General features: G+C 38.9%; 1 protein-coding gene across 3 annotated transcripts in view; it reads right to left on the bottom strand.

Annotated features, from left to right (window-relative positions):
* Positions 1-27,320, bottom strand: part of MYLK (myosin light chain kinase) — a 141,179-nt gene that overhangs the window by 75,880 nt on the left and 37,979 nt on the right. Inside the window, exons 10-13 of one of the 3 annotated variants that reach the window (XM_063161757.1) lie at positions 23,105-23,257; positions 8,168-8,305; positions 7,331-7,528; positions 5,902-6,148 (exon numbers count right to left, since the gene is read on the bottom strand). In XM_063161757.1, coding sequence (XP_063017827.1) covers positions 5,902-6,148; positions 7,331-7,528; positions 8,168-8,305; positions 23,105-23,257 — 736 coding nt within the window. Of the gene's footprint in view, positions 1-5,901; positions 6,149-7,330; positions 7,529-8,167; positions 8,306-13,510; positions 13,545-17,858; positions 17,971-23,104; positions 23,258-27,320 lie in introns of those variants that run through there. The other 2 variants (XM_063161758.1, XM_063161759.1) reach the window with 2 other exon arrangements.

The following is a 27,320-nucleotide window of genomic DNA, read 5'->3' as shown; positions in this document are numbered from 1 at the left end:
AGGATCCAAGTCAAGGCACAGAGTGTTGAACTCAGCCCTGCACTGGAAACCTGCCATTCTTACTCACTCATATGTGTGGCCTCCATTTGGAAGCAAGAGAAACAGAAAGAAGCTAAGACAAATGGAAAGATAAATAATAAGAATAGCAAGTCACCTCCTCTCAACATACTGATTGGCATAAAATTATGGCAGGGTAGCAACATTGCTGAAAACCTCTTGTTTTCATATAATGCATTTTAAACTGGCCCCTTTTGCTGCTATTGGAACTCCTGAGGTTTTTTTCTCTGCTTCTCCAAAGTTTTTAAGCTCTGGAGCTGCTCATTCACCAGTTCTGCAGGGCTTTAACAGGCTGCTGGTTTACCTGAAGAGCCCTCCAGTTCAGGACTTAAAACCAATCCAGAGCTAACAAAGGACAAGCCATGCATGCTGAAGTACAGACAATTTGCAGAGTACATTAAATGTTGAGGCAGCCCTGCTCAGCTTCTGCCATGACTGTTTGGTAAAAATATTTGTCCACAAGAATTGTGTCACCAGTGGGAGAGGCTGAAGTAACAGAGACAGCAGTGTCCCAGGAGAGGAATTCAGGGATACTGCATGTGGTCCTGACACTGTGAAGAATGGCAGCATTTCTGCAGGACCCATTTCTGCAAGGCATCTTTCCCTCTGCAAATTCTTTGCATATGCGAAGAAGCAAATAAGGCAGGCAAAGTAAATCCTTCTAAAGTAAGCTGTTTTTCACAGGGTTTGGAAAATAAAGGAGGGGGTAAGAAAGTAGGAGAGCATTTTGTTCTTTCTATTTTTAAAACCTTGGGAAGCACTTACAAATTATGGCAACTGTGGGACATACAAGTACCTAGATGGAAAAATTATTCACAAGGTAGTTTTTTGATCTTAATTATGATTTCTGATTCATGAATGGCTGAAAAGCAGACTGCTGGGTACAAAACTTGAGTCTGTGTCTGTTCAAAAGTGTAGCCTTCCCAGGGTAAGGGCTGCTCCCAGTGAAATCAAACTCATGATTTTAGGAGCAGGGAGAACAAATTCTTGTCTTCTGAATTCAGTGACAGAGTCTAAAAAGGTGAAGTTAAAAACACTGACCCAGCTTGGAGATCACAGGATGGAAAAAGAGAAACAAGCCAAGAAAAATGAAGAAGGATTGGGTGATTTAATACTAATTTCAATCAAGAATAATCCCAGAACCTTGGTAAATGTTTTTGACATTTATAAAATTTCAGAATCCAGGCAAGGCAAAGATGCATAGGGGCAGTTAGAAAAAAGAGAGCCTCGCAGTACATGGGCACATCTTCAAGTCTTTCACATCTCTCCTGTTTTGAATCTTGGTAATAAAAACATTACTTGTGCAGCTTGAGATTCTCTGTGTTGGCATTTTGTCAACAAAACCCAGACAGATCTTAGTGGCTCTGTTATTGTGGAATAATGATAGACATGGATAAAACCTGTGCTTAGTAGCTTTGCTGTGAAGAAGTGCCTGGAAGTGTTGACTTTTGCAGGACTATTCTGTAGAATGCTCATGCACAGGTCTTATCTTTAAAATGTCAAGGAATATTAATAAAAAAGCCCACCAAAAACAAATAAAACCCCAGCTGCAAAGCCCGAGGCAATTTTAAAAATAGCTCTGTGTCCTATTGTGGGATCAGTTTTCTCTGGAATGGCTTTTATGTTCAAAATATCTTGAAATACTAGTTTCTTGGCAGAACCTACTCAAATATTTTCACTGAACCTTAGATGAGACTTATTGTCTGCATGTCCCTAGGAAGCACTCCCTGGAGGAACAGGAAAAAAAGCAGTTGTAATTATACTGAGGGGACATACTGAAATTTCCTACCAGCCTACCAAGTGTGAAATAAATATTGCAGTGTAAATGACATTTTTTCAAGAATGAACTGAAAGGGGCGAAGAAGTTGATCCCGACTTATAGCTGGTGCTTGAGTACAGGTAACTGCAAATCCTCAGAAAGAGGTTTTGAAGCTTCTCTGTGAGTAAAATGGAGAGATAGCCCAGACTTCATGAAGCTTTAGCCCCAAAGAAAGCAGATGATCTACTGGATCACAACTCTAGCTGGTATAAAGCAGAACAGCTCTACTGGCTTCAAAGAGGACGCACTCATTTACCTCACTTGAATGTTTTGCCAAAAGCTTTTTGTACCTGAAAGAACAATATTTTAATTTGCATTTTACAGCACTGAGTGGGAGGATGGAACAAGAAGGAGTAATGGCTTTCTTCTCTAAAAATAGACAATGTATTAATAGGAGAAAACAAGGTTTGCAAACTGAAATTTACAGAAAGACAGAGCTGTATTTACTGTTTAGCTTAATGAAATGTAATCTTAGGAGTGCTTTTACATTATTTATCAAAATATCTAAATCAATACTAATCAACACTAACCAAGCTTGTATGGAAGATGGAGTGTGGGAGAAGAAAAACACTTCATGTCTGAGAAGACAAAGGATAAAAAAGCAGATGATTCGTTTAAGGAACTGCAGCATGATTTCTGAGGTGTCTCATATCGATTGTGTTGCTATAAAGATAAATGTTTTGCTCAAAAATCCCAGTCTCTGTCCAGTTCTCACATTTATCGTGTACGCACTGAAAGAATATGGAAAAGTCATATTGGGATAACAGGATACCAGTGCCTGCATCACTGGAAGGATGCAAAAGATAGGAGGGGATATAGGTATCTTTGTTTTTATGAGTAGGGAAAAGGATTTTTATTTTCCATTTTAAGCATTTTGAAGGCTGTAAAATGTCCAAATTTCAACAGATGAACTGCAGAAGTGGGTGAATCTGTTCTTTTAATATTTATGCAGCACTATTCCTCAGAGCCTGAGACATAACAGGCTCAATGGAACATTATTAAGACAATTAAAATAAAAAATGCAAATATAGAGGAATCAGGCCTGTGTAGGTTTAAAAAAAAGGACCAGAAGGGGCTAAAAATCCAGTCTTATAAGTCTGCAAAATAGTATAAGGCAAAGCAAAGATGTTTTCTAAATAATGCTGAGGGATGGTAAGACAGAAAGCCAACGAACAATCATGGATGGATAACATCAGGATCACACTGGGTTCCACATCCTTATCAGCTCACTCTAACTGAAGGAGAAAGAACCAGCAAGAGTCAAACAGATCTTAATCAAACAGATTAAGACCAAAGATTTAATTTGTGAGCAGCCAACACAACAGAAGAATTGTAGAGGTATCAGGACAGAATTTAGAGTTTAAGAATAATGGAGAACAAAATGGTAAAATAATTAACACTAATAGGAAACTGTGCCTGGACTAAATTAAGAGAGTTGGAGAAGGAGTGACTCCCTAAGAGCAGCTATGCAACCTGCTTCTAAAATTAATATGTGAAAAGGAGCTGTACATTTTATTTGAAATGAAAATGATTATGTTTAAAAATAGCCTTCTGTCAACTCGGTAAACTCTTTAGTGAATTGATTTATGTTTTCTCAGTTATTCCATATTTGTTAATGGACTTTGTAGGAGTTTTGGAGAGAAAGACACAAAACACAGCTCTCTTCCTCTCAGGTACTGTTAAAACAGTTTCTGAATATATAAACACTTCTTAATCAAGTATTCAAGACAAATGCAGCCAGTTCAACAGCTGTTTCATCAAGACTATTTAGTGCTGAAGATTACTGCAACTCTATTGCTAACTCAAAGTTACACAGCTGATTTTTGGCTCCTTGGATATGCCCGAGGCTGTTACCTCTCTGTTACTCACAGTACACATCCAGTGCCTAAAAACATATGACTTTCTGTTCTCTGAACATTCACTGGAATTTTACAAATGACAGCAGGGTAGAAGGAGGTATCAGCATTCCCTTTGCTGTAATTGCAGCACAGCATTACTCATTATGGATGAGAAAAAGCCAGAATGTATGCACTGATCTTTGTGAGGTCCCCAGCTATTTCTGCAGTGAAAGGAAGAGGGAATAGCTACAACTAGCATGTAATCTGCTTTCTTGTTTTAGAGCTACAACTTTACTTTTTGTCCTTCCCCCTAAAAATTCCTCTCATCTACTCACTGTCTGGAATAGTTTCCTTTCTAAGTGTACATTCCAGAGTTATGATAATATGAGACTTCTACTTTGAAAAAAGAGCTCCAGTGATGAATTTGATCTGAGTGATCACCAACTACACCTGATCAATACAGTCCTACATCAGTCCCAACAAAACTCTCCTGGCTCTCCTTTGTCCTCTTTCATTCTTCCACCCCTGAAGTTTTGCTGAAATATCTCATTGTCTTTTCATTCCAAGTGGAACCAGCAAATCATAAAAGAAGATGCCCAGGGCAAACACACTGAGGTGTGGAAATGTACCAGCAGCAAGGAGCAATTCTCACAGTTTCTGCTCTCTCCTGTTGAGGTTGGTGACCTGAATGAAATTGAACCGGCATTTCTAATCCTGCCAGAGATACTGAGTGGTAGAAACACCCCTGATCCCCAAAGGACAATAAATGCAAGAATTTCTGTAGACATGAGCTGCTCAAATGAGCATTATGAATGTCCCAGATGACCTGGGCCAATTGCAAAAAAGCCAGCTCTGAAATGAGCCAGTTCACAGCTTATTGCAGACTACAAAGGGCCTAAATCTACTGAAGAGCTGATTTGCAGGAAGGTCATAGCACATGTGGCTCTACCTACATAAATGTTAATAAGACTTGAAATTAGGTATAGAAAAACATTATAGAAAATCTTGATATTCAACATCTGTAATTTTCTAAAACATCCTTTTCTGAAGAAAAATAAGTGCCTCATTTGACTTTAAACACTAAAATATACTGAAGCTTCTTTGTGTCTGCCTGTCATAGTCCATGAAATCATACCTTCAAGCTAGGAGACATTTACATAGTGACATATCCATCATTTGGGCCACATTGGTTGGAAAAAAACTATGTCTTTAAAAAATTAAACTCATTGTTTACAAGCTAAATAGGTTGAATTTATTAAGAAATCCCCTCCTTTCTTGCATTAAGAAGATATGGGTAATTTATTTGCAAGTAGGCAAAGGATAATTCAGACTAGTACACCTGGCCTAAAAAGTGAGTGTGTGGAGAAAACCAAATAATTTTCTTCCAGTGTAATGGACTCAAATGCCCATGATGATGAAGTAATTTTAATAAAGAAAGGCCCAAGCACTAGCCAAGTAAAGGAACTACATCTATGCACAGTAAATAGCACAGAATGATTTCCATTGCAGTTGTAAAGCGCTGTGGCACTTTCTAAAAGGTAAGGATCTAGCAAATCTAACTCTTCATTTAAAGTCCAATTATTCTACCAGAATAAAATACAATTAAATTCAAAACAACTCTTCCAGATATTGTAGGAATGCCAAGATGCTCAAAGCATCAAGGTGCCTTATTTCAAAGATATGTCAGCAAAAGGAGAGAACTTGCTTACAAGAGTCAGACATTTCAAACATTGCCAGGAAACACTTTTCCCCTTAAAGGTATGGATCTTGTGTAACTGCCCTCCCTAGACAGCTCGTTCCCACGGAAAGAGGCATCCTTACAAATACTTAGAGAGATGCCAAACGTGATAAACAATAGCTCCAAAACTCAGGACATTGATTGTGGTTTTCCTTGCTAGAAATTGCTTCCCACATTGCTGCCACAAAGCTTTGTTTTATAGGATCACAAAAAGAACCCATACTACTTTGTCGTTTTTTTCTGACTCTTCTTGTGTTTCCTCTCTTCTCTTGGATTTTTATTAGTTCTTTTTTTATCCGTCAGAAATATACTGTTCCTTTAGTACCCTAATGTTCCACTTGAATAGGATGGAACTCCTGTCTTCTTTGAGTGGGAATTTTAACTTGAAGGTAAATATAACTAATTGGTCTTTAATATGACCAATTGGTTCTTTTTCACAGACAACATACCTGAGCTGAATTTCATACTGCCCTGCATGACGTGACTGCACGTTCCTCAAGACCAGTGTGAAGATATCTTCATTTTGCAGGATTTCACACGCTGATCCCGGCATTATTTCCTTCCCATCTTTAAACCAGTGAACAGTGGGGAAAGGATCTCCAGCAATGGCACAGGATATCAGGACATTTTGCCCAGGAGTTGCTGTCACTGATCTTGGTTTGCTAATGAACCAGGGCTGAATACCATCCTGAGGTTCTGTGGTTTACAAACACAGTTTACAAGTCAGAAGAAAATGCCAAGCTTGAATGCCACCACTAAGCTAACTAATTTCAGGAAAGGCAATCACAGGCAAGGAAAGTTATTTTGAACATGCATGGTATAAGTTTTTAATCTGAAAATAAGTCAGACTTTAATTTTGGAAGTAACTTGTGTTTGTGCTAAAATTTATCATTTACTTGGCACTTTACTGGCTTGATCCAAGCTTATATTAAGAGCAAAACAAAGGGACTTTAAAGCTGCCCTAAAAGGAATCTTGGAGATTTGTCCTTAGAGAATAGGGGTAGGAATAGCTTTAAGGCCAAGTAACAGTACTATGACTGCTGTGCAGTTGAGAGCTCATGCAATAAATCATCATTAACAATTGCATAAAATTGCATTTAATATAGAAGACTGACCCCAAGGCCAGATCTCAGGGGGGACTGGGGGAGAGAGGAAGGTCTGAATTCAGAGCAGACAGTGACAGCAGACTAAACAGCTCTCTCAAACACTGCAGATAAGATATTCTACATTAAAATAATAAAAGTCTCACAGTGATTTCCACTAATTCTCAGTAGTGGCTATGAGGAAATGTCAATATTCAGTAGTACCAGAAGTCCCTGTCACAAAGGTAGTGTGTGTCCAGGCACAGAAAGTTTGTAGGTACTTGAGCGTTTGCTGTGGGGTTAACATCATGTGAGGACATTTAAAGCCAAATTCTTTGCAGCGAGTTCTCAGATTGCAGAAATCATGTCTTCCTCACCTGCTACCACTACAATGCTAGCATTAAAGCCAGGATACCTAGCTCCTAAAAAGCTTTTTCAAAGACTAAGGACTTCAATTAGAAACAAAAACATATTAAAAGGTTCACTTTAATCCATAGTTAAGTAACCCTGATAGTTGTAATCTAAAGCTGCATTTAGCAGAAGTTTTGCACTGTCCCTAGAAATAGGACTCAGGAATGCATTTTTGAAATAGTAACATAATGTTCCAGAGTGAAAAGATTTTTTTTTTCAAGCTGCTTCTGCTCAACATCCTTTTTAATTCAGATGCAGAGACTGAGAACTTGAGCGTCCTTCACAACAAGCCTTATAAACACGCATGTATTTTAAACAGAAATTCCTCCAGCACAACAGAATAATAATTTTCTTTCACCATATTATAAAGTGAAGAGTTTTCTACCTTGAACTGTCAACGTAGCTTGTGTTTGACTTTCTCCTACTTCATTCCAGGCTTCACAGGTGTATTTGCCTGTGTCTTCAGGAAACACCTCCTGGATGTACAGACTGTACTCATTGCCTTTCTTCTCAAAGTGGAAATCTTCTGTCTCCTGGATTTCTTTCCCATTATGCAGCCAGATAATTTCAGGAGATGGGTTAGCTAAAAATAAGCAAGCAACAAAAATCTGAGACACACACACAACCCCACCATATGTCAATTAATAAAAGGAACAAGTTTGGGGGGTTTTGACACCTGATTCTGCAATTTCATCTCCAAAACATTCAGGAATTTCTATTATAAACTCTGTCAGTGCTGTGTAATGTGAAATGGTCTGTATTATTATGATTAAAATACAAATGATTTAGGGAAGCATGCATACAAAATGAGAGGGAAAATGAGTTTTAGACACCACAAAGATGGTTATTAAGAGTTTCTGATACCAAAGTTCATAACAGGACTGCTCTTTCTGTAGCACTAATCTTACCCCAGCTGACAGGAACTCAATCTTTTTTGGTTCACAACAAAAGCTATTACAAGTCCACTTCAACAAGAGGACCCATATTAAACTTATATCACTATATCATTCCAGTCAAGAAACATTTCTACAGGTCTGAACATGTTAAATATGGACAATGTTCAGCCACGCTGATGATCACATTAGACCAACCTAGCTTTTAAAAACTGATTCCTAGAAATATTATTTCCAAATGCAAAGACACCTGCTAAAAATATGGAAAAAACCACATGCTTTGCAGCAGGATTTAGTTTTTTATGTAATACTGTTCTATAGCTACACACCTGATACCTCCACAGTCATTATCACTTGACTTCCATCCATTACTTTGAGGTCAGTCAGGCCCTGAAGGAAGATGGGTGCAAAAGTCTTGTTTAACTTTGTAGCCTGTGCATTCTCTGCCTTCTTGCTGCTCTTCTTTTCTGTGAAGTCAAAAAAAGAACAAAAGGGGTCTCTTACTGGAATTTTCATGAGAAACTTTAACTGACCTTAGGCTCAATATGAATTTGAGACTGGTTTTGCTTCAGCTCTCAGAAGGCAAAAATAACTGAAACCACCTAATATAGCTGTTTTGCCTTGCCAGTATTCCAAGCAGAAAGACAAGAAATAGGAATGGAACTGTCTTCCTTCCGAGAATCATCTTAAATCATTGTTAACAGATATCAGAAAGTATCACTGAGAAATCACACTCATTTTTCCCCAAGTACACATGCTCAGGTGAAAAAGAAAAAAAAGCAAAGCAACCCGAAAACTTGTAACCAAAAATTCAGTGCCTGTAATCGCTGCTAAATTAATCTGAAAACCCTAGGGTATGTTACAAGTTGCCATTGCTGTGACTGATGAAATGTAGAAATGTGAGCTCGCTGCAGCACAGGATTTGTAACTCTGTAAGTAATAACAAACCATTTAGATTGTTAGATGGTCAATATCCAATAGGTTCGAGGTCACCACCCTCCCCTCCTGTACTTCACTTCAGCAATTGATTGATGATGGGAAAGACTGAAACCTGAGGTTATCAATATATATCAGAAAACTGTTGGATTAGGGCTTTTAAATTTTTTCTTTTGAGGCTGTACAATCAAATATTGAGGGAATTTAGAATTAAATAATCCACTCTTAAGTCTATCTGTGATATGCTGTTTCCACTAGCCACAGCCATTCAGAGGCTCTGAAACAAGACCATTTAACTGTGATCTATATGGTACAGTAGATCAGGAAGTCTACTCCTGCTCTAAAAACCTGAGCAACGACACTTCTGAAGCCCAAACAGTGATCATGACCAAATATAAGTCATAAATATTTATCAGTCCCTTGGATACACTTTTTGTTTGGTTTAGCTTGTTTTCAGATCTCTTACGTCTTGCCTTTAAAATTCCAGCTCTATGTTCTATCCACAAGTGAAAATACTTTTATTTTGCTTATCCCTACCTTCAAAATTTTCAAAGGAATGTCAATCACATCCAAAATAGTATTACAGAAAGTGCCAGGCCAGAGGAAAACCACAATTCATAAAATTAGTTATTAGCAAACAAAGACAGCAACTCACTGAGAAAGCCCACTGAACCTCCTGGAGGTAAAAAGTTAAATTTGTACTGGGGTAATTTGAGCTCAGCATAAATTTGGAAGCAGCCTGGAGGGGAAGTTTTTCCTCTTCTCTAGCAAAGCTTTTCCTAGCCAAAATCTTGTCTCACTGGCTCATGCTGCAGGTCTTTTCTTGGCACTGAGCAGGGAGACATTGATGCATGTGAGAATGGAAATATGGGACCTGAGTGAGACCCGTTTGGATTGGTGCTAGGGAAGCACAACTCTGCAGTGCCTGATTCACCATCAGACCACACTGATCAGCCTTAGGGCTTCCCACAGCACCTGCTTGGAAGTGATTAATGCTGCACAGAAAATAGCCAAGAAGCTGGGGGAAACTCTTCCAGAGAAATAAACTTCTGTGGTTCACCATAGCCCTCTGTTGTGTAATGGTTACTCAGAGAAACTGCTGTACTAAGCAATATCAGCACATGCGCCTTCCCTGCTCTAATGCCCTGCAGGAAATCCCTCTGTCCCTCAAAGGGAAACCCTGTCACAAAATGTGGGGGAAAGAAGAAATCCACATAATGAAAATAGGAGGAAAAGAAAGGAAGAAAAGGAAAAAAAAGCCAATAAAACCCCCAAAAAACGAGAAAAAGAAAGGAAGAAAAGGAACAAAGAAACCAATAAAGCCCTGTAAGACAGGAAAAAGGCATAGGAAAAAAAAAGAATGAAAAGTATAGTTAAATAAAAGTTCTTGTTATCCTTTTTACTGAAATAACTGATAACACTGCAAATCTAGAAGGCAGATATACAAGAAGAGGAAAGCAGGGAAAGAAAAACAAAAGCAGAGGTGTGGCTCTAGACCAACAAAGGAATCATGGCTAAAACAACCAGTATTCTTACCCAAACATGTATCATCAAGGACACAGCAAATATATGGCTAATAAGTCTGATTTCATGGCAACTTGAACAGGGTTTCTTCAAAACACAAGCTTTCCCCCTACTCTAAAAATATATAGTTTTAAAGGAGATCCTTAATCTTGTGCTGCTGTTGTTTAAAAGTGTATGTTAATCAGTAGCATTTCATACCAACAATTTAATCAGAATATCACAAAAATAATCAAATATTTATTGATGTAGCAGCAACAATTAAAAAGACTTTAGTTCTAACACAAAAATGCTATTTCATTAAGAAAGCATGAGGGCTGATTTAATGTAATTTTTTTCCCCTTTACTTAAAATTTGATGTTGTGGACTTCTAGACTTAGAAAAAATTAAAGTTACCTACTGACAACTTTAGTTTCTCACAGATGTTTTACACAAGAAAATGCAGTCCATTCTAATTCTGTTATTTAGTCTAAAATAATTGCATTTTTTCAGAAGGGACTGGTACAATCTTGCAGAGGCCAAATTACAAAGCCTGAATGTTAACTATTTTCACATTCTTCCAAAGCTTGTAAATGCTTTTAGTTGTTTATTTATGATAGCACTATGCAGTGACTCAGTGTTTGATGAATGCTTTAACATTTCACAATTTTACAAAGTAATAGCAGTACTCTACATATAATATACCTAAGGGCTCCTTTAATTTTAGCCTTACAGGTCTTCTTTGGAAAACAACAATAAAATTGATTTTGGAGTGAAAAGATGGGATGCTGATCATTTGAGATTAAGCAAATAACTCTTATTCCTATTTATGTTGAAAAGATACTGTGTGATTTTACTTCCTTTTGAAAACACCTGGCCTTATTTTGACACTAAAATATTGAAAGGAAAACCATACACAAAAAGCTGTTTGCGAAAGGGTGGCTTCAAGTGCAACAACCATAGAAGTTCACATTCCCTGGTCACTGCTAGGTGCTTGCTAGTTTCATACATCAGGAACAAAATCCATGACCTGTACCAGGAAAACAGTAGGGAAGCAGAAATGAAAACAGGACACAAATAACAAACTGCACAGAAAGTCCTGGCCAGGATTGGTGCTTGCTTTCCTTCATTCCTCTAAAGTCCCTTTGACCACATAAACTCTGCTGAGGTTCAAAATCCATATGCTCTCAGGGAGTGCTGGCCTCGGAGCCCAAAGCAGGAGGACAGGAGGAAAAGAAGAAGGCAGAGGTAAAGTTCCCAGCTGAGATACTGCAAGTCACTGTGCTTCTGGCTGCAACATCCTCTTTCATAACACTGCAGGGTATTTCTGCTGCCAAAACTACAGACAATAAGAATACGGCACATCTGGCACCAGAAAGGAAATCTGGAACCCAAGGAAAATTTTGTTTGACATTAGCATAAAGGCATGACTTCATTATGTATCTATGCATCCTCAAGCTTACTCAGCTGGATGTGAAAAAAGAGGAGATTTGATCTCTGTCTATTATGTTAATGCTCTCTAATCACCTATAGCCATTTAATAGCTCCCTCATCACTCTTAATTCTTTTCGCTCTCACGTAGAAGTAGGTTCATCTCTAAGAATGAAAAATAAGAATACAAGAGTCAACACACAGTTACTAAAAATTTCTCTGCCAGTTAATTTTCTCTGTCCCTTTCCTTTCCTCAATCAGCTTCTGCTGATGCACTCAATTCCCTCCCCCCCATCATGCCAAGGCAGTTCATGGGGGACATCAGAGAGCCCTACCTACTGCTCCTACAGATGGGCTTGATTAAACACAGGTACATTTCAATGACTTCTTTTCAGACCTTGTGTCTAGTGTACTTTACTGTAGCTTACAAAAGCTGCCACCATTTTATAGCCACAGTTGTTGGTTTTACACAGGTTAAATAGTGTAAGATAATACAGAAGAGAGCTATGATTTTCTGAGAGGCATCTCACAGAGAACAATTTTTGCACAGAGCCTGGCATAATGTGTAAGCCCAGTTGGAACCTTTCTAAAGGACAGTGATCCCTCTGTCATTTCAACAGGTTTTTGATAAGGTGTTACAAAGATAGATTTAAAAGTCCATCACAATGATCCCACTTAAAAGTTTCCTGTTCTTTGCCCTTCCTCAGGCTTTAATATGCATGAATGTTGGGAAACAGCAAGTAATAAGATGCACAGCTCAGTGGGAAACACAGCCTGGGAGACCAGAAATAGTAAGCAAAGCATGTAAATGGTACTTTTTATACCCACATATATTTTCAACAAAGCAAAAGGAATATAGGCTCTTCCCACCACATTCCCTTACCCCTGAGGGTTCATTTTTTATTAGAAAGGCACTCTAATAAGCACTCAAATCTATGTTTAAAAAAGCCACTTACTGCATTAAATCCATAGAGATTAAGGAGAATTTAAATTCCTTCAATTTCTTAGGAAAAATACAAATTCTCAGTATATTCAGATGGCAATGGGAAAAGATATATTATCTTTGATGTAAAACTATTTCTACTAATATCTTATTCTGTATTCCATGATTTGTGTAATCAATAGTAAGATGATCAATCTACAGTGACTATATACAAATATGGATTATTTATTAACCTGTATTATTAGAAATTCAGAGCGATAAAAAATGCTCTCCTTTTATTTGAATTTTCTCAATCCAGGTTTTAAAGAGTCCTTACATAAATTTACCTTCTGCATATCTGCAGACTGGAAGTTATTGCAAGAAGAATCTTAATGTTAGATGTGGGTCTAAACTGAAATAAACTTGAATTCTGTTAAGCCTTGACCTGGATCAGGACTTAGGAGTTCAGCATATTTGTAAACATACTTATATTGATAAGCAATGGTCAATTATTGAGCTGAAGGTGCACATCTAATAGAAAAGGGGAAAATTCATGCTGCACTGAACAGCTAACCTAGTACAAGTCAATTGCACAATACACCTAGTACCAGTTTAATGGCAATTATGCAACCAACTATTTATATTCTAGGGTAAAAGACACAGATAAATCTATATCCTTGAGAGAAGGAAAAAAAGAATCGATAATTGCACAGTGCCATTCCCAGATTTGCTGCTGAAACTGAAGAAGAATATCCATATGAGGATGCAAACTTTAAGAAGGTTTCCAAAGACTAGACCTGGGTTTTACCTGGGCTGTAGTCAAATCAGTTAACATTTTATGGACATCATCTAGTCTAGGAAATTTTCTTGTTAATTTGCCTACCCTGATGTACTGAAGGCATTTTCATGTGAGCTGCAGAATGCTGACATCTCCTGTTGAAATATCAGGACTTCATCATGCTGGGCACTGCACAGAATCACACAATAACTGAGCTTGGAAGGAGCTTCTGGAGATTGGCCTTTCCAGCCCCCAGCTCAAGCTGGATCAGCTACAGCACTGCATTTACACACAGCTCCAGTGCAGCAACTCAGTGGCCAAGGCCAGGGTTACAACTGGTCACAAGTCAAGGACACACAAAGAATAGAGAGTTTGCTGCCTTATGTTCAGAACACTGCAAAACCTCACAGTGTTTAGTCTTACAAGAGCTTTAATTATACTGGAGGAATCTGTTTGCCAGCATTGTGGGGTTGGCTGCCAAGCAATGCCGTGTGGAAGGGCAGCCTCGGCAACATTTACCATTTATGGTGCTTAAGTATCAGTCTGGCTCACAGGCCAATAACTCACTGAGCTGAGGAGAATGCTTAACTCACAAAGCTCTGTGTGAGCAGGCTCAGAGAGAGAAGCACCAGATTCCACTAAAACCTCTCAAAACAAGACTTGGGTTCACACACAGATCTCAAGCTTGAAAAGAGTTTCACATCCTCAAATGTTTTTGGTGTAAACAAATCCAGCCATTTCTAAATCTTAAGCTAACAATGCAATCTGTAAAGTTAAGAGATTTTATAAGGCAAAAAATTAATATGAAGACACACATTTGTCTTTCTGTAAAGTGTCTTTGCCTCAGGCATGAGGCATACCATTTTCTACAAGTTTTTCAAAAATTCAAAACTTGATTTATAATGGCATAAAAACGTATGAGACCTTTATGTTCCTGAGACATCTAGGAACATTTCTGCTTTATTAGAGATCTCAGGTTAGTATGCCATTTTGCAAACTTAGGTCATGAGAACTAGGTGTTCAATGACCTAGCAATGTTATTTACACATTTACGTCCCATCATTTTTTTGCAGTTATAGTCTGTTTTTTGTAAATGGAATTTAAGAGCTGGAACAAGTTATAGTCTGCATGCTGTCCTTGCACAACACAGAAAAACTGTTAACCTAAGACTGACAATGCCCTAAGCCTGTACCAGTCAGGGTGGCTGGGGATATACAAAGGAGACCAAGTTCCAATTTATCTTGTCTGGAAATCTTTATTTTACTCTGAGCTAGGCTTCAAGCCCTATCCTGCAGCTCCGTGTATGCTCCTTCTTCCCAGGGTCTTTCCTTTGTATGGGATACCAGCAGGTCAGCATTTTAACCTCTTTTGCCAGCTCAGTTTGTTCTGCAAAGAGAGGAGGAATGGAACAGGCTCACAAAGGGAGGTGGTCACAGCACCAAGCCCGCCTGAGTTAAAGAGCTATTTGGACAAGGCTCTCAAGCACAAGATGGGATTCTTGGGGTGGCCTGTGCAGGGCCAGGAGCTGGGCCTCATGATCCTGATGGATCCCTTCCAACTCAGCACATTCTATGATTCTGTGCAACTGAGATGGCACCCCAGAAATCCCAATATCAAAAGGCTGCACCAGTAAGAATCATGGTGTGGGTGAACAGTCAGAATAGAACAGACTGTCTCAGGTAAATGGGGTCTACAAGGATTATCTAGTCCAGCTGCCTGACCAGTTCAGAGCAGACCAAAAGTTTGGTCCTGTTGTTAGGCACATTGTCCAAATACCCCTTAAACCTTGACAGGCTCGGGGCACTGATCACCTCTCCAGGAAGCCTGTTCCAGTGTTTGACCACTCTCTCAAAAGGTGATTCCTGATGTCCAGCCAGAACTTCTCCTGGCACAGCTTTCAAACATCCATTGTGCCCCATTGTTGGATTCTAGAGAGAAGAGAACTGCATTCCCCTACCTCCCTCTCTGCTTCCCCTCCTCAAGAGAAAGTTCCAGAAGAGTGCAGGGGTCAGATAAAAAAATAGATGTCTGGGTTCAAGCAGACCACTCTGCAGTCAGCAGACCAAATTCCTCCCTGACAGTCTCACTGGAAGCTTCTGCAGCCAAAGTGGTGTTTGCTTTTGCCTTCAGAACTGTCTGCCTTATTAATGACTTACCCTGTTTGTAAGTTATTTACATCAAGTAATTGCTCTTTTGTCACAGACAGCAACTCCATGGAAGGCCTGAGAGCTTGTATACCTACCAAATACATTTGTAAGGCAGCTCAGCTGTCCACTGGTTACAAACTCCCCAGCATTAGAGACCAGTCTGACAAAGGTGCCTCATGTATGCTAGGTCAAGCCAGGTCAGCGCCACAGCGAAAACAGGAATTCTACTGAGTCAGTTCTATTTCACCTTCACATGTACAGCCTCAATTTTAGTGTGACTGCCCAGGTAGATTTTACTTTAATTGCAGGGAGTCGTGATGCATAGATATACCAGTTCCATTAGAGAAAAAACTGGGTTGTGCATGTGCTGAAATGCAATGGAAGCACAGTAAGAACAGGCAGTCACATAAAGCACATGTGTCCCTGAAGATGCCACCAATCTAAAGAGTTACAGCCCCTTCAGCCTCTCCCTTCTCTGGCAAATCCACATGGGAACAAAATTAATTTTCCTGTGGTAATATTAAAACAGTTCAGCTCCTCTCTTGGGTGAGCAATCAAAAGGATACTGTACTAAGAATGCTGTTAGGGAATCCCTCAAAGACAAATAAGACTCAGATTGAGAGCTAAGAAACCAAATTTTAAGTTAGACTAATATAAAGAGGAAAAAAAGAGAAAAAAACCACAAAAACATTGTATTTCTGGGTATAGTTGGTGTCAGGAAGGTATTCTAAAGCAAGACCTGTTTGGCATTTAAGTCCATAAAAGATAAGGTAGCTCCAGTATGGCATTGCTTGTGGTTAGTTTTCTCTTCTTGATTAATTCATATTAAAAATATTTTGAACCAAAACACTACCCTGAAAAAAAAAAAAAAAAAAAAGAGGATCTGTGTATGTGGCCCAACAGTCAGGCCTTCTTTAAAATGAAGCTGCAGAGAAGCACTTCCAGTAGCACACAGCTGTACAAGGTTCCTACCCTCTGTTCTGCTCCTCTGCTGCAAAGCAATGATAGATGCTTCCCTTAGGCAGCTTCTGGAGAGTTTGAAGGAGATTGAGCAAATCCTGTCAGGTAGTTTGATGGCTGTTGGAGTTCCCATTGGCTAATCCACATCAGCTGCTCTTGAAAACATTCTTTGGGGTAAAATCACACCCCTGCTTTCAAAATTATGCAGGCATATATTCAGTGAACAGGTTTTATATGTATTTTGATGACTTCCAGTTTTCAGTTGAAACTTAGAACATTATAGAATTTGGCAATCCAAGGTGGGACAGTTTGCCCTTTGACCAATGCAGGTTCCCTACTGTTACAATAATCATCTGTTTTCTGTTATTCTAGTACATAATAATTTAATGCTCACAGTATTTGATCATGTGTCATAGTTGATTTAAGGGTAAGTTTCTTCATTTCTTTCTTGTCTTTTTATTTTTTTTTCTGTCAGCATCTCACCTTTTAATTTCATTTATAAGAAACATTAATGCAATATCTGACATTTAAATGCTTCTTATTCTGCATGTACTCATCCTTCATTTTTATCCAAATTTGGTTCCCCTTTTTCTGGAAATGATTTATAGTAAGAAACTGTCTTTAGAGTGCATTTTTTAATTGATGTCACATCTTCTATCATTAAGAGCTTTCATACATGTTTTGCTTTTGCCTTTTATTTTGGTTTCTAGCTGGCATTCCGTTCCACATTTGGTCTTGAGGTCCTGCAAGAAGGCAATTTAAAAAAAAATAACCCCAAACTAACTTAGAAGGGTTATAGCTATTCATGAACCATACAGAATGCTGGACTGAGATCTTTGGGACACTCTTGAAAGCTTTGCAACAGAGGTTTCTTTTGATGGTCATGACAGTTTATCTCTGACTTTTCAATAGAGTAACAAAACCCCTCTCCCTTTCACTTAGTGCTCTGAAACCAATTCTTACAGACAAGTGGTCCCACCCAGCTACTGCTCTGGAATGCCTTTTGGATATTTAATAGGACTAGACTGGCATATTTTGTAAAGTCATCTCTAATCACCTATATTATGCTTGAAATAAAGCAAAATACTTTCAAATAAGCAGTGACTTTGATAAGCTGTCACAAACATTTCATCAGTGTTGGCAAGTAAGAGTGTTCTTTGCTTACCTTTGGCAGAAATATGGATCTCAGAGAAACAGAGCTGTGGCCTCCCAAAGAGAGGCTGCTTATTGCAGTGATAACCTTCTTTAAATGATTAATGTCTAAGAAGGCTCCTTCTGAGACAGAAAGAAAAACAACCCACGACCTGAAGACAGCATTTCTCACGATTGAAGGAAAAGATTCCTACCTGAAATGTTTTCTTCCACCTGGTTATATTTTATGGTCCCACTCACACCAGATGGGAGAGTGCCAGGAACAAAACAAACTGGTTTTTCAGACAGCATCTCCCTTTGCTGCTCTGATAAACTGGCTGCAGCAGGGACTGTGGCAGGCTTTCAGGTGGCTCTAATCTGCTCGTGCAGTGACCAATGAATGACTACAGTAATCGGCTTGGAAGGGCTACAGGCTGCCCAACATAGACACTTATGCTGGGGAGGCTGCACTGAGAAAAAAACATGAACAGAAAGTGGTGGGGGAGAAAGGGGAACAGATGTGAGTCCAGGCAAATGCACTGCTGGCAGGGAAAGAGAAATGAGGTCAAGAGCTAATAAGCAGGAGCAGCTCTATCTGCTGAATAGTGTTTGCTTACAAAGAGTATTAGGCCTGTATTAAAAAAGGAAGAAAGAAACAAACAAAAAACCAGCAGTGTGCAGACAACAAGCATCAGCAGAATGTGTGGCTGCAGAGCATTAGAGCCCACAGGAGCACTGTGCCTGCCAGCCTGCCCTGCTGCTCTCACTGCCCACTCCCCATGTGCTCCATCTTGAAACAGCCAGTGGTGCTGCTGCCTGGGGCAGGGGGGCTGCAGAAATCTCAAGGAGTGTGCAGTGGGTCAGGTATTTTGTTTGTCATTTACTGCAGAGCTGCAAGGCAGAGGACATTCTCCTAGGAGTCCCAGCAAGGGCTCTAGCTTGATACCATACCTAGAGAAAGCTGGACCAGGCAATCACCCCTCTGACGTGCAGAGTCTGTTTGCAGAATAAGAGAAGCTTACCCATGCAGTATTGATGTGGTTTGGCACAGCAGAGCCCACACTCTTCCCACTCTTCCTGCAGTCCATAATAATGTGTATCACACCCAGGTACTGGTGTGAGTGTCAGGTAATTAAACATCCCTTTGACACATATTTTCTACAGGTAGATCTGACCTGTAGCTCCCTGTCAGTGATCAGTAATTGTCAGACAACCACATTATCAAAGGGCTTATCTCAGGAATGAGGCAGACCTGAAGAATTATCACCATTTCTGGGAGCTGGCCTTACCTTCCAACTATACCAGTTATTTCCTCCATCTGTATTGCTTTTATACTCTGATTGTCACAGCCTCAGCAAAACAGTAACACCAACTCACTACACATGTGCATCCAGAGTCAATTAACTTTTCCTTGCCTCAGTTTCCTGTTCATAAAAAACTGATTAAACCATTCAACCACCCTGATTAAAAATTATTATTAAATTCATAATAAATAATTTCATAATTTATTCATATTAAATTATAAATAAAACTGAGTATCTTCAATCCCCATCAGTGTATAATCACCATATATTTCAGGTGACCTGAATGTACTCTGGAAATTCCTGTTAAGAGATGGTTGGTTTGCTTGTTTTTTTAAGTAGGATTCCTGGTGTGTTTAAAAATGGCTTGTATACCTATTTTCATATCATAGAAAAAGAAGAAAATTGTAATATGAAATGTGAAAATGTGAACACCAAATACAATAGCTTGCACACACAATAACAGGAACAAAACGGTCATGCAAATGTTGTTTAAAAACTTTAAAAATAAAATGTGCATCAGCCCCAAAGCCTCCCAAATTTTGATTTTCCTGTGTGCGGAAAACAGGAAAAATGCATAAGAAAAAAAATAATCCTGCATTGAGTAGTAAATGGTACCAGTTCAGGAATTTCTATAATTGAGTGTTTGAATAACACTGGACCACGTTTCTCACTTCTCAGGCTTACATGCATTAGGCCAGTGCACCCCACTCACTGGGAGGTTAAGTTAGAAATTATTCTCATGGTGAAGACATTTGTTAAGCTGTTTTTTTCCAGGGAATCCTGCTCAGTCTCCGAGTTCCTGAGTCTCCTGAGTTCCTCTCTACCTGTGTGTCAGCTTTGAGAAACTGCTGATAGAGGGAGGACAGCTGTCAGGGCTCACCTCATCTACTAAGTCCTTTACAAGGCCAAAATCAGCTTCACCTTGATGAACTTAGTTTCTCCACAGACTACCTGATGGATCTATCCCAACTTGCTCAGCCTTCAGATCACTTACTTAAGCAGAGAGATCTGAAGTGATCTGAATATGGTAATTTCTCACTTTAAGTAAGCAGAAGACTGATGAATTTGAATTTTTTAAAGACTATTACATTTCTATATGAATCCCATCCATATGAAATGTGGGACTTTTTTTGATACAGTGCCAAAAGCCTCCTAAAAACAACTAAGTACCTTCACCCTTTTCCATGCAAAACTAAGGAGTAATACTGAGTTTGCCCAGTGCTAGACAGAATAAGAAAGAAAAAGACAACCATAAATATATCTGAGACTGATGACTTAGAAGGAAAGTTATGCCACAATTAGCTTAGCTCATTATCCAGGGCCCAATGCAAATTATGCTGAAACTACTGGAAAAAATCCCACTCTTGTATTTAACTGGACTTGGAACAGTAACCCTTTACTGGGAAAAGGACCTTTAAAATGTTTCCTACAATAACTTCCTTTCACAAAAACAAAGTAATAGACCATCAAAAAGGCAAAGAATTCACAGAAGTTCATTAGAACACATGATGTGTGGCTAGATAACACCTGTAACCTACTAGCAGGTTAAGGATCATCTTGTACTACAATTCAGATGTGAATTGAACTGTTTGACACTCACTATCCTTGCTGCTAACTTTTCTGCGTTATGTGTGACCCGAATTTCATTTAGAAAAATGAAATTGAGTTTTACTGTTAAGAGAGGCTGTTCACTCCAGGTAAAATTTCCCCAGTGATCAGAGCAGCTATGTCCCTTCATGAGATCCTTGCTGCAGTAGCACAGCAAAGCCAAAAATGGCAGTATGGATTGAAATGTAGACCTAGACAGAGATGTGTCCAAAGACCACAGAAGCAAGTTAAGGAAAAGCTGGATTCTAAGACTGGTCTGATACTGATGATATGCCAAAAAACATCTCTTCCTTCTTAGATTAAATATGGCTTACTTCTCACATAGAAAAGGAAAATATTTCTCTAACAATGAATTAATAAACTGAGCACTGCAGCAAACTTGACATGCTTAAATCATCTTGGAGACGAAAAGGACCTGAATAAGGATGGGTTACAATTCAGAAACGATTTTACAGACTTTATTCCAAAAATCAGTGTTTGGTCAGGAGAGGATTTTTGAAGTTTTCTCCCTTTCTGCACATACATTTTCTGTTGTAATCTGTTTGCACAGGCTGAGCATTTAGAGAAACCTTAGTAGCAGCATTCAGAGACTCAGAGAACTCTAATGCCAAGAAGCTTTTGATAGAGATTCTGATGGAAAAATATACACAAACAGATAAGAGGTTTGGAAATTAGATTTTAAATTTGGTACTGTTTTTGGCAGAAAAATCCACATTGATCTGAGTTTTGGGGAAAGTTACTGTAATCCTCACAGGGACATGGTGAGTTTTAGGGAAGAAGAAGATAGGATAGCTAAAACTGTAAAAATTTTGAACATGTAGTTTGACATACATGTCATGTATGTTCTTAATTCTGCTCTTATTCTTCCCCCTCCCTATTCCATGACTCCTAAAAAATAGAATAGGATGCAGATGAGAGAAACCAACTCCCACGAGGGTGGCAATGCAGCCTTCCAGCCCAGACTGTGTAAAGTGCAAGAGGAATCCAACACAGTGCAAGAGTGACTCCATGGCCTGAAATAGCTCAGCAGAACACACAAGCCCAGGGCAAGGCTCCCACGTTAGCATTGCCTGTCAGCCCTAAAATAACTCAGAAATGCTCTGTAAGAGGGGACTGTCCCTTTGGTTCCTGAGTCCCAGTCATGGATCAGAAAACCCCAGGTCAACAACAGCTCCGTTGAGGTGGACCACTCTTCACTGGCCTTTAGCTAATGCAGATGAAATGCTTCAGAGAAATCATAACTGATAACTTTGAGAACAGATTAGTTTCAGGTTTATTTTACATTGATGTTTTCTTACTTCATGCCATTTTTCCGGAGGGAAGGGTGGAGAGGGGATGGTTATATTTCCTATTTGGTGATCAAGAAATTAACTCATAGGTTTACCAGAATTACTTTGTTTTTATTTTAACCTTGTCATACAGAATAGGGCAGGCATAACACTAAAGAGCTGTAGACAAACACCCCAGAACACTGGTAAACAAAGACAAAACTTGAGATCACAGGGATCAGGGTACTTTTCCCACCTAACCAAATGTACAAATTTAGGGCAGGTATTATTTAGTCATAAACAAAAGGAATAGTTCCCTTGGTAGCTATCCCTCAGCACTGTTGGACAGGCAGTGACAAACTGCTATAACTTTGGGGGAAAATCATTTGAAGGTGAAAAATACTAAATACAGGCTTGATTGTAGAGGGAGGGAGAGTCTGAGGGAGGGGGATTGGAGAGGCAGGAGGGGACAATCTCCAGGCCATTAAACAAAACACCTGAATAGACTGATGCCAGGTGAGATTGAAAGAATAAAGACCATAATATTGATGGATACTACTTCACTATCCATGGAATTCTGTCATCTCTTGTCTTCATTTTGAATTGTGGTGTTTTAGAATGTGTTTGTTGAGATTCTAGTACAGAATTATGGCTTTCATGAACAAATCAATTCTGTCAAATCAGCACTCTGTCAGATTTCTGAGACAACAAGTCACCTCAATTACTTACTACGATGTTCTTCTGATACTTTCACTACCAAAATTCTACTTATTTAAAGTTACCTATCAGTTAGCTGATAGATGTCTGCTCAGAATTATATCTGATAAATCCTGGTAAGAGAACAAGAATATTGGCGTTTGCTATCACAGCTGCCGTCCCTGGCATTGGTCTCTCCTCTGCCTTTCAGGAGGAAGGAGAAGCATCTCCCTCCTGCCTGTAACATTCTCTGATGGGTGATACTGCAATTATTTTTTCACTTTCAGCTGTCCCAGTCCTTTCTTACACTGGTAAACCTTTTCCTGAACAGCCTCACTGCTCTGTACACTAAGCCTTTGGGAAGGTCAAAGCACTAATAACTTTTTCTGAAACGTGGTTATTACTTTACACAGTACTTAAGCACTTAAGTTGCACACACCTGCAATGGGGAGAAGAGGTACCCAGCTGACAAAAGCTTGGAAAAACATAGAATCCACTCACAACCACCTCTGTTAAAGATCCAAAGTTATTTTTGTTAAAAAAGATTGTGTGATTGTAGTAATTACAATAGTCTGAGATATTCACCTTTGACTGTGACCTGAGCACTGCAAGATGCCTGTCCTAGGTTGTTTTCAGCCAGACAGGTATAAATTCCATCATCTTCTGGTAGGGCATCTTGGACAGTCAGTTTTGCAACTCCATCTTCAAAAGTGGAATGGGCATATTGAATTGGCTGGTCTGCAGACAGAAAGAAAAAGAACTTAATACATCAGCCACAAATTTCAAAAGCACTTCAGTTTTTCAGTGAAATCTGGATGCCTAACACCAGCCATCCCATGGAAGTGCAGAGCCAAATCCCACTCTGTGCACAGCCACTGCTCTCTAGTGACTACAACCAGCAGCATCCCAAGCACAAAGCACAACATGGTTGTCAGGCAAAGCTCACCACCAGATTCACTGCATGCTACTTTGAGTAGCAGCAAAAGGATAAAAGTTCATTTTGGATTCTCTTTCAGGTGGATAAGACCAGAACTGTGTGTTTGCTTCAGACATCTTGTAATTTGCCTGAAACTAGATGAAATGCAGAGAAAGCTAGATGTGCAAAATCTGTTGGGCATGGACAAGCACTTGAAGTCCTCTAAGGGGTATTTTGTAGTGGAAACATTCCAAGAGAGACAGTAAAAGCTGAAATGGAACAAAGAAGCTGATTTATAGAAGCAGTCAATCTACACTACAGTATGGCCAGTAACAGAAGGGTGCAGTCTCATCCATGGTGATGTGATTATTAAAGAAATTCCTTTTAAGAAACTGCTTCCTTGAATTGGTTTGACATGCTTAAATATTAGTATAGATGGCTTAAAGTTGTCTTGCTATTGTTTCAGAAACTGTCATGAGTCTCAGCCTTAACTTTCTGAAATGCTTCTGCAATCTGTTTTCCCAATATTAAATAGTTTCCAGTACTGACTCATCTTTGGTTGCTTTCCCAGTGTATGCAATACTTAAGCCAGCCTTATACCTGTGCATAAACATCATGCTGGAAATAGAAATCATGGTCATCTAAGAGAAGAGGATGAAACAGCAGAGAAATTGTGCAGGACTGATCTGAAGATGTCTGTTGCTCGGGAGTTTGTGGTCAAAAAAGACTGAAATTTATTTCATTGCCAAAATAATTTTAAAGCACACAGCTCTGGGGGTTTTATGAACCAGTTCTGCACAATGAGCAGGATAAATGAAATGATGGGACAGATTTTTCTCTCATCTCTGATGTTCAAAGGAAGCCAACTCAGAAGGTAGTTATTATCTGTGCACTATCTATATGCATACACAGTTTCATTCTGAAATACAAACATTTGCCAAAATCAGCATCATCCAATACCTGCATACATTATAAAATGTGGTAGATGATCTTCATCCTTTGCTTATAACCATCTGTTAAGTTAGTACATTTTCTATTGCATGAAAAGTTGGGGTGAATATTTGATCAACTACCCAGAAGAATTTTAGAATAAAATCTCTCAAACCTTTGTCACAGGTCATCTATTCTTATTACTGGCTCCTCTGAGCTCATTTTCACTCAGTCACACTCAGACTGTTGGAACTATTACACTACACCACAGCGTTTCTGCATGTGGTAATAGCACTACATTCAAATACGTGCAGGCTGAGCTAGAGCCCAAGCAGACAGAGCTTTCTGTTAGAGGACAAGGGGCACTGGATTGCCTTTCTAGTCCACTTATAGAATGTCTCACCTGACAGGCTCCTTGCCTGGCATTCTGACATTGAAGGTGTTAGAGGTGACAAATGATACTATGATGCTGTACCAGAAACACACCTGGGATAAAAGCTCCACCATGAAAAGCAGAACAATGCCCTTATATTTCTATTGTAAGTAAGGAGATTAATAGGGAAAGTGTTCTGCATGGAAAAGAAAAATGTGGACTCTTTAACATGTCCTCACATTTTGCCAGGAGTCTTTTTTACTTCAGCTCCCAACAAAACTGGCTATTTTTAGCATTATTCAAAAAATAGTGAATTCACTTACAGAACAGCCTTTTCATTAGACCACAGAAAAAGAACACAAGCATAGGAATAACCTGCAGCAAGACTCTAAGTCACATCCACAGTACTTATATTTTGATGTAATAAAAACAACTCTCCCAGTAGTGAAATGTTCCCTTCTCCAGAGGCAGAACAGTCAAATCTCGAGGACAGCTTGGCAGCAGGAACAATAACAAAAAATACCTTTCTGCTGGCATGTTATGCCTGAAGAAAGGAAATTTTCCCCTGGCCCATTTATTAAAAGCTTTCTGGACAAATCACAAAGCTATCCTAAAACCAAACACTACTGAGAATTGTTATACTAAAGTCACGGTCATATTGTTCTTAAATTCAGCAGAAAGAGGTTCAATTAAACTTAAGGAGAAAGAAAACCCACAAAGAAAGCAAAATGAATAAAAAGTTACTTAAAACAGTCATACACTCCTTATTCCTGCAATTGAAAAAGAAGTTAATTAGAAAGTATTTTAAAAAGATAAAGTATATTGGAGTTACACACTGAAGTATTGTCACCGAGAGCACACCTAAAAAGTTATTTATAAGGCTTTGGTAAGGGCAGAACTAAAACACAGGAATTTCACTTTCAGGGAAATTGCCAGTAAATCAGTGAAAATTCAGAAAGAAACTTAAATGAAACGTAGACGGAGAACAAAAGGAGAAAAGAACCACCTTGAAAAAGCTGGAAAAAAAGGTTTAATGGTAGATTTGCAGAGAAGAGTAAGAGCTTGGATGAAACTCGTAGCTCAGTCAGGTAGCTCTTATTTGTGGACTCTCTATGAATATGGAAAACTACTCATCCTTACAGATGGTGAGAAGTAATTACAGACAATGCAGAGTATACATCATCTATTTTTTGTCTCACTTGACCTGAAGGAGAGGTCAACCTGTCTAATGCTTGGAAAATATTTTGAATTGGTACACAGTCACAGCTGGTAAATAGTCTTGGTATCTAAAGTAGTACTTGGATGTAACATTGTACAAGTTGTTGCAAGTTCCTTTCAGCTCTCAGGTGGTGTGGATTCCCTGGACATTGGGGAAGGCAGACTGGACACCATGCAGCCTGCTCAGTGTCCAGGGATGGCCAGCCTGGAAGGGAGCAGGTCCTGCTGCCTCCCTTATTTTTTTTTTTCTTTTTTCTTATTTTTTTCTCAAAGCAGCCTTCTGTTCCTGCTTCTTATGATTGATAACTTGGTCTTTGCATTCATTATTTCACCAAGATATACATTCTTTCTCCACTATTCTGCTCAAATTAATTCTGGTTTGTTATCATTGTCATGCTTGGAAGACAACTTGGATTTGATATTTTCTAGTGAACATTACACATCCTGTTCCACGTGATTTTTATTTCTATGGAGTTCTGCAAAAGTGCTGTATTTTGAACAGTAGTGGGGTTGCTCACAGCATGTTGCTTTATCCTCTGTCCTAATAGAGTTCAGTTGTGAATATAAAAAGCTTTATATTGCAGACAGGGAGAGCAGATGCTCACAAACCTTTTTTTAAAACAGAATTGGTCTGCCTGCCCCCAGTTATATACTGTGAATATACTGTTTTCTTCATGTGGCCAGTTGATGAAAGACTCCACCATGTCATTTTGCCAAAAGCACTGTTATGTCTGCTTGGAGTAATATTTTACAACTTTCTCCTTTATTTGATCAGGGATATAAATATGGAGTTTGTAGTATCTAGCTAGGTGGTAGACAGGAAGGAAATGTTTGCATTCAAGTGGATATCACAACAGCCAATTTGATCCTTAAGTAAAATAATAACCCTAGGAGTATACATGGAATTATCAACATTAAACAACTGTTTATAATCCTTTCACGTTTGTATCAAAATGGTATATAAACAGTTATGTCTCACAGTCCCATGCAAGACAGAAGAGCATTAAACTATAGTGATATATTTCAGCAGCCTGGAATGAAAGTCGTGTGCTTGTGTCTTCAGAGTAATACATGATGTGTCTGATTTTTATTATTATGAGAGTTTCTTGTGCTTCTGTTACGAAGACTCATCACTGGCTTTTGATTTAAGAGCAGAGTTAATGCACTGACTCTCACTTACAGAACTTTAATGGTTTGAAATCCAGCTAACTAAAAAAAAACCCCACCTACATTGTGATATTGAGCCAACTGAAGTTAGAAGCTTGGATGCAATGTAAACATGATTATACCTGAACAGGGGCAGACATATGGATTCAGCAAGAAGAAAGGTCAGTAAAAAATAAACGACCTAAAAAAGGCAGGGG

The sequence above is a fragment of the Melospiza melodia genome, chromosome 8 (assembly GCF_035770615.1).
Source record: "Melospiza melodia melodia isolate bMelMel2 chromosome 8, bMelMel2.pri, whole genome shotgun sequence".
Lineage (NCBI taxonomy): Eukaryota > Metazoa > Chordata > Aves > Passeriformes > Passerellidae > Melospiza > Melospiza melodia.
This window is presented reverse-complemented; position numbering and strand designations above follow the sequence as displayed.